The 8,332-nt window shown below is 52.4% G+C and overlaps 1 protein-coding gene across 1 annotated transcript in view; it reads right to left on the minus strand.

The window, feature by feature from the left end:
- PRRT4 (proline-rich transmembrane protein 4) overlaps positions 1-7,912 on the minus strand; it is a 9,881-nt gene extending 1,969 nt beyond the window's left edge. Inside the window, 4 exon segments of the mRNA XM_011939543.1 lie at positions 249-478; positions 6,503-6,622; positions 6,966-7,070; positions 7,157-7,912. Coding sequence (XP_011794933.1) covers positions 249-478; positions 6,503-6,622; positions 6,966-7,070; positions 7,157-7,808 — 1,107 coding nt within the window. The 5' untranslated portion in view covers positions 7,809-7,912.
- Between the last annotated feature and the right edge of the window lie 420 nt (positions 7,913-8,332).

The raw sequence follows: 8,332 nt of genomic DNA on the forward strand, positions 1-8,332 counted from the left end.
CAGGCCAGCCCCAGGCCGGCAGCCAGGCAGGGCAGCGGAAGGTCCTGCAGCAGCAGCCAGGCGAGCGCGGGCAGTCGATCCCTGTGCCCATAGGCGTCGTAGAAGAGCGGGAAGGCCCGCGTGGTCCCGGCCGACAGCAGCAGCAGGTCCAGCAGCGCCAGGCAGGGGGCGCCGGGCGGGCAGCGCCAGGGCAAAAGGGCCAGAGCCAGCAGCGCCAGCAGGGCAACCAGGCCAAAGAGCGCGCCTACCCCATACACATGGGCCTCCCAGGCCAGCCCCCAGCGAGCCCTGGCCTCTGCCCAGTCGGCATCCAGGGTCAGGAAAAAGAGGGGCCTCGGGGCCTCGGCAGGCTGCCCCTCGCGTTCAGGCAATTCTCCCACGCTGCAGGGTCCTGGCCCACACTCTGGCTGCCCCGAAGGGTTCCCAAGGCTGGCAGGAGAAGAGAGGTCATCTGGGCCAGTGGTGGGGACTGTGGGGTCTGTGGGCAAAGAAGGTTTGACTGAGGCAATCATGCAGCCCTGCCCCTGCCCACCTCACAGGCAGTAGCCTGAATGCCAGTCAGAGTCCCCTAACATATTCAGGACACACTTGTCTTACATATGAGACTCACCCCACCTCTTGGCTTCTCACCTTTCCCTCCCCCGCTCCCCTATTCAATGTCTTCGCTGGAGTTTCAGCTGTCATCCTTCCCCTCTTCCTCCTCCTGCTTCTCCCACTCTGCCTCGACCCCCCAGCTCCCTGCTTGACTCGTTTGTGATTCTGCTAAAGAGTTTTTCTTTGAAGTCACAGAACTTTACAACTGCAAGGAACCTCAGACACCCTCTCCAGTTCAATCCCCCCACCAGAAAGGAAGTTTCATGAGAACAGGGATTATTGTTTCTTTGCTCACATCTGAATCTCCATACTTAAATTAGTTTCTGTCACACAGTTGGAATGTAGCAGATATTCATTGACTAAATGAATCCCTGTACATGCCGGATGAAGATACTGAAGCTCTTCTGAGAGGCAAAATGATCTGCCCAAGGTCACAAATGGGCAGAGTTGCACCTAGAACCCAGGTCTGAACATCAGTCTGAGCCCCTTTCTGTGATTCCAAAGCCTCTTTCTAACATTAGTGTGCTTATCTCTTGTTCTGCACCCCTGACTTCCAACCCCCAACTTAGTGCTAGGAGGAGCTTCCCCTGCCCTTTTTCAGCTACTCACCCACCTTGTCTCCATCTCAAGGAAAAGCCCACATGTGTGCATACACACACATGCATGCACGCACACACACACATTCAGCAGGGGAGAGGTAAGATACTGCTGTCTCAGCACTCTGAGGAAAACATCATTTCTCCTTATTCATTGGCCTTCCTGCCTGCTACACCCCAAGCCTTAGCCTATCCATGGCTGTGACCTCTATCCTCCCTCATCCACAGAGCCATTGGTCTAAGTTTCTTAATATAGATGCCTCCATGCTTCTCCCCACATTGTACAGAAGGTGACATCGAGATGGACTCCCCCAGGTCTCAAAAGGTGCCCTTAGGAACTCCCAGGGAGGAAGTCTTGGGGACATCACAGTGGGATAAAATGCCATCTGAGTAAGTGAGCCCCTCAGTTGCTCTGGGGTTTCCTATCTTGGGTCCCTAGCCCCATCCTGTGCTCCAGCGCCTTCCCATATCCCTTGGAAAAAGGGAAGTCAACTAAGAGAGGGTAAGGAGTAAGATCCTTAATTCTACTCTTCTGGAGCAAGAGAGGAGTTGGGTAGAGTTAGACTCAAGGATTCTCCCCAGGGCCAGGCAGCAAGGGAAGATGCTGGAAGCTGAACCTCTACCTGCCCTCACCTACAGATTCAGCAGGACCGCAGCCACAGGCAAGGGTGGAAGAAGAAAGGGTGGTGGTGAAGGATGTGGACAGCCTGGCAGGGATGGGTAGGTGGACAAAAGACAGATGCAGAATGTGAGGGCAGGGTGTCTGACAATCACCCAACTGCCTGGCCCTGCCTTGGCCATGCCCCAGCTGGACAACACAGGAAGACCCCAGGAGCACCCCCAACCACAGGCAGAGCCAGCTCATGCAGGGGACGCTCAAAACATAACAGTTCTAGGCCGGGCGCGGTGGCTCATGCCTGTAATCCCAGCATTTTGGGAGGCCATGGTGGGCAGATCACCTGAGGTCAGGAGTTTGAGACCAGCCTGGTCAACAGGGCAAAACCCCGTCTTTACTAAAAATACAAAAATTAGCCAGGCGTGGTGGCATGCGCCTGTAATCCCAGCTACTCTGGAGGCTGAGGCAGGAGAATCGCTTGAACCGGGGAGGCGGAGGTTGCAGTGAGTGGAGATCGTGCCTCTGCACTCCATCCTAGGTGACAGAGCGAGACTCTGGCTCAAAAAAAAAAAAAAAACCCAAAAAAACCAAAACCAAAAACAAAACACACACACACACACACACACACACCAGTTCTTAAAAATAATAAATATATAAAAGATAAACAAAAAACACAAGAGTTCTGAGAACAAGGAAAAGGGAGGAGTGAGGGAGCTGAGAGGTGGCTCTGAGAGAAGGAAAGGGATGATGCAATTGGACAACTGGGGAGGGCAGAAAAGAAGCAGCCAAAACATTAAATATACACAGCTCACTGCCAACCGCAAGTGGCAGCATGCACCCTGGTTCCCATTCCATCATGTCCTCAAATCTGAAATGAGTAAGAGTACCTACTGCATAGGACTGTTGTGAGAAAAATGAGACAATGTGTGTAAAACTCTCGGAGAACCTGGTGCATCATGATCCCTCAATCAAGATTGTGTCGTTATCATGATCATCAGCTAATGTTCATCACTGATCCATCATCTGTTTGTGTGTATGTCAGTGTGACTACCTCTGGTCTCAAACAAGTTCTTGATTCAACTAACTAATGGCTGCAGTCTGTTTTCAAAGCCTTTCAAAGTCCTAAACTTGCTTACAAAGACAACAATTAGTCAAATAGTGAACATCAACACATTGTCTCACTTTATGAACTCTGTTTAAATAATACCTTTGTTTTGTTTGTTTGTTTGTTTGTTTTTGAGAAAGAGTCTTGCTTCATCACCCAAGCTGGAGTGCAGTGGCATGATCTCAGCTCACCGCAACCTCCACCTCCCGGGTTCAAGCGATTCTCCTGTCTCAGCCTCCCAAGTAGCTGGGATCACAGGTGCGTGCCACCATGCCTAGCTAATTTTTGTATTTTCAGTAGAGACGGAGTTTCACCATATTGGCCAGGCTGGTCTCGGACTCCTGACCTTGTGATCCACCCGCCTTGGCCTCCCAAAGTGCTGGGATTACAGGCGTGAGCCACCATGCCCAGCCAAATAATACCTTTCTGATGGCCTACTCACTCCTTAACACTAATAAAGACACCAGTCATCAATTAAATGAGAAACTACTTAGCTGGGAATGGAGAACTTGCTGATCAGGTGGCATAGGTCTGGCGATGGCAGGATCAAATGCACACACCACCTCACCCCTCATTCTGTGGTCCCTTCAGATGCTCTTGCCCAACCCACTTCCTCTGCAAAGTGATTAGGTTTGCTCCATCTCTCTTTGACCTCTGTGGGCTCTGCAGAGAGGCAGGAAGACATGACCTGGGAGCCCACAGTCTGCTCCAGCCTGTCACCCCCCTCACCACACCCTCTTTGTTCACTGTACAGATAAGTGCAGCTGTCAGAGGTTGGCTCCAATTCACCCTCTTCCATCTTTACTTCTCACCCATGGGCCACAGGAAACCTTATCTCTCATCTCTATACCTAAGCTCTATGGCAACTACAGCAAATTTCAACATTCATAAGAATCCAGGCTGGGCATGGTGGCTCACGCCTATAATCCTAGCACTTTGGGAGGTCAAGGCGGGTGGATCACAAGGTCAGGAGTTCGAGATCAGCCTGGCCAACATGATGAAACCCCGTGTCTACTAAAAATACAAAAATTAGCCGGGCATGGTGGTGCGTGCCTGTAATCCCAGATACTCAGGAGGCTGAGGCAGGAGAATCACTTGAACCCGGAGGTTGCAGTGAGCTGAGATCACACCACTGCACTCCAGCCTGGGCGACAGAGCAAGACTCCATCTCAAAAATAAATAAATAAAAAATAAAAATAAAATAAAATAAATCCAGAAAAGGAATAAAAACCAGATAATAGGCATAGTACAGGGATGGCTCAAGGGTCATAAAAGGAGTTCTGAATTAGGAACACTGATCCCAGGGGTCAGAGCATGCTCTGCATGCCCCACACTGGTCCAGGTGTGAATGGAGACAGGTGGAAAAAAACCTGGCTTCTGCATTTGTAGGGTCCACTTGACCTCATCTCTCATCTCCCCATTGGAGGCTTCTCCAGAAACAGCCTTCAGTTTTCCCCAAAAGAGTCCAGAAGATAGTCATCTCTGGTCTTCCCTTCCCAGGATCCCTCTCCTGAGCAAGCCTCCTCTACTGGGAGGTCCCATTCTGGCCCTGTGGGCCCTCTTGACCTCAGTGATGAGGGAGGAGAGGAGATATCAGTGTGAATAACTGGTGAGGCAGGAGCTGGCTGGGGAGGGATTGTGGGAGGGAACAGTTTGATTCATGGAAAAGTCAGGCCTGATTATCCACCAGCTGCCCAGATCAAAGGGCTGGGAATCATGTCTCCACTCTGGATGCTGGAAGCTACAGCCCATTTAGTGGTCTGGTCCCATCCCTCTCCCGACCCCCACCTCCAGGATCATGGAGAGTAGTTACACTTTGTAGGGGTGACACTCAAAATATTTAGCAACTGAGTTGGCACAGATGCCAGCCAATCAGAACTGACACCAGCCAGAGTGGTCAGGGAATGGAGGGGAACCCTCTGTGGACTAAGGGAGGTGGGCACTGATTAACCAGTATGAAAGTTGCACACTGATTAACTGGATAACTGTTCTGGTATGTATGGGCTGAATACAGGCTCTGTCCAAGGTGAAGGGGACCTAATGCAAGGAGGGCCTAGGAGTCAAAGGCTAGTTGCACCTAGGTTAGAAAGATTCTAGAGGCAACACAGAGAGACTCCCTTTGTATGGTAACTGCTTGATACAACTACATACACACACACACGCACACACACACTCTGTTGGTCAGAGCAAGGCCCATTGGCGTTCTCTCCAGGAGGCCTGTAGCTCTCCTGGGTTTACTCAGAGGTGCAGTATCAGAGGCTGGGTTCCTGCAGCTACCAGGGAGGAGGGAGAATGAGGTGGGGCCGCCAGCCTGCCCAGCTGCGCTGCTTCTGATACTGTCCAGACTCATTAAACCTGCTTGGCCAGCGCTGTCACCAAGGCCGACAGACTGCCAGCCAGCATCCTTCCCCTGAGGCACAGAACCTGCCCCCCACCCCCAATCACATCCTGCCCCTGCTGCACGCTGGGCTGAACAGGGGCATAGCACGCCCCTCACCCACCATCCAAAGGAGTGCAGTGACTATGGCTGGAGTGAGCCAGAGAACCAGGTCACGGGTTAAGTCTGGAGCTGGAAGAAGCTGGGGAGACCAGTGGTTTCCACTGCTGAGCCTAGTGTGGGGTGACTGAGAAGTTTCACAGCCGCAGTAAACCTTTTGCAGAGCAAAGCTGGGCCTGAAAGCCCCTCAGTCCCTCTGCATGACTCCCTGCCTCATCCACCAGAACCTCTCCTCCAGCACCTGTGCCCTCTGCTGTGTGGGCTGTGTTGTCCCACCACTGCCTGGGGCCAAGGCTGAGGTTTCTGAGAGGTAGGGTCTGGAAGTAGATTTGGGATACAGTGCGGGGGGAGAAGCAAGGGTAATAGCTACTATTTAATGAGCCTCTCAGCATCAGGCTAAGAGCTTTGCAATAACTAGCAAGTACTATTATTAAACCCTGGGTCTATAAGAAAAGTTAGGTTCAGAGAGGTTAAATAACATGCCCAAAGTCACTAGCTAGTAAGTAAATAAGTAAATAAATAAATAAATAAATAAATTGGAAAGCCAGGTCTCAAGATTCCCGAGCCTGTGGTCTTTCCTCTGTACCACCAGCTTGTCTATGTGCATGTTCTGAAAGGCTCCCTTGAACGAAGGTGGCACCTGCTCAAGGTCTCCTCCTCAGTGTCTTCCCAATGAGTGACCCAGCTCTGCCCATATCTGACAGCATGTCATGTCACATCAGACAGCAAAGGAAAGAGCCCGAAGGTTGGTGGGGAGTCAGTTCAGGCAGATTGGAGTGGAGGGTGGGGTTAGTGCCAGGGCTGTGGAAATCATGAAGAAGTTCCTGTGTCTGTCCCTGATACATCTGTCTACATCCTGCTGTGCCTCTCATTGCAAAACTCTCAGGGGACCATTACTTAACTCTGTGTGGGACTTTCTCCAGCAATACTTGCTCTCAGACCATTCATACATATCTCCATGGTGATGATGAAAAGAATGATGATTATGATTATGATGGCAATGAAATAAAAGGGTTCCAGAACACTGATGAGTGACTAACATGTAGTAAGTGCTCAATAAATAATTGTCAAGTTCAAATGAATTGGATACTTACCTAATGAAGTTGTTGCAATCGAGGCAAAACTTAGGGAAGCAGCTGGGTCCAGAGGACTTGGGCTGGAGAGCTTCCTCTCCAGGGAGTATGGGGGTGGGGACAGAGTGGTGCCAAGGAACCCTGCAAAGGGAGCACATGGGGCTTGAGTGCCACCCTACCAACTCTCCTCTGGGAGTTTGGAGAAAATTATGTCCTTTCCCAGAGTTTGTCCTAAGGAAGTCACTGTCCCAGGAATTGTAGCCACATGCTAAGCTCATGTACACCATGAGCTAAGCTACAAAGAGCAAACCAGATTCAGCATGGTAAAGAGAATACTCCTTCTGTGGAAGTAGTAGCCCATATCCTAGGGCCTGGAAGAAGCAATACAAGAAAGTAAAAAAAGAAAGGTACTTGTTAGGCCCCTAGCACAGTGCTTGGCATGTAGAGGTGTTCCACGATTGTTTACTGCAATGAATAAACTCACCCAGAGAACCTGAAACTCCAGAGGCAGAGCTTGTGGATGTAGTTTCACCTGGGGGGCTCAGGCCAGAGACGTTCCGGAGTGGGGACAGAGTAGTACCAAAGAATCCTGCAAAAGAAGCCCAGGCTGAAGCTGCCTCCTACCTGCCAGGGGTGCCCAGCAGGGGCTTTCCTTGGGATGGGGTGGTTACTCACCAAAGGGTCCCAGGCGCCCAGCAATCTCTGCCAGGCTGGCCCGCAGGCTGGGCAACAGGGGTAGCGTTCGATGCCCAAGTGTGGGGGCTGCACCTGCTCTCAGTGCCATGTCAAACTTCAGCTCCAACTCGCTCTGGTGGGGCTTGGGAACACTGGATGGAAGTGCTGTCGCCATCAGAGCCGTGTCCCAGGTCACAGTGCTCCTGCTGGTCTGATAGGGGGCAGTGGGCCAGTCGCTGGGCCCAGAGCGCCAGGATGTGGACTCCGGGAGCAGGGAGGAAGCCCGGAGCTTTGAGCCGCCTTCAGCGGAGCCCCACTCAGTGAGAGAGTTCCCCGGGGAGCCCACCAGCAGTTCCCAAAGGGGGTCAGTCCTCAGCCCACTGGCCACCTCTTCCCCTGGCTCCTGGCCTGGCCCAAGAGAGAGTGGCTGGGTCTCTGTGACAGGGCTTCCCCAGACAGCAGCAGGTCCCCGAAGATGGAATTTGAAGTTAAGTCCCAGGTTGAGAGACAGCATAGAGGCCTCACTTTGAGGTGGGGGGGTCAAAGTGGTGACAGGGGCACCTGGGACGGAGGAGGCGGGCTGGGGGCCCACAGTAGCAGCAAACAGGACGCAGCAAAACAGTCCCAGCCCTAGACAGCCATGCCTGGCCATGGCCCCACCTGGCTTTGGGTGGCCTTGGTGGGCGGGGACTCAGTTCTTCAGCACCTTTCGAGCAGGAAGGTCCTGGAGAGAGGAGAGGCCCTGTGAGCCCTGGCTGTGGCCACCCTCTTCCCTTTCCCAGGATGGGATTCCCCAGAGAGAGGCTTCTGATCTCAGAGAAGCAGGTAGTGCCGGTAGGATGCAAAGTGTCCTGCCCATGGCTGTGGCTCTTCTTGCTGGGCCCTTCCTGTACCTTCAGGCCCCAGCACAAATCCCTGCCTGGGGGTTCCTCCTTCCCCATCTGCTCATGCAGAAACTGGGGTCTGACTGCAACCAGGGACCCTCATCCTTAACTAGTAGTAAAAGGGATGGACTTGGGCTTCCAGATGTGGATTCCTCCCTTCCTTCCCTCTGCTGAGCCTCAAGTATTTACGGAGGCCTACCATGTGCCAAGCACCCTTCTGGGCATGTAACTGTGAACAAGCAAGCCCTTCCGATGTCTTGACCTATTCCAAGCCCCACCTCCCGCCCCAGCC

Source organism: Colobus angolensis, unplaced genomic scaffold (genome assembly GCF_000951035.1).
Source record: "Colobus angolensis palliatus isolate OR3802 unplaced genomic scaffold, Cang.pa_1.0 Scaffold182, whole genome shotgun sequence".
NCBI lineage: Eukaryota > Metazoa > Chordata > Mammalia > Primates > Cercopithecidae > Colobus > Colobus angolensis.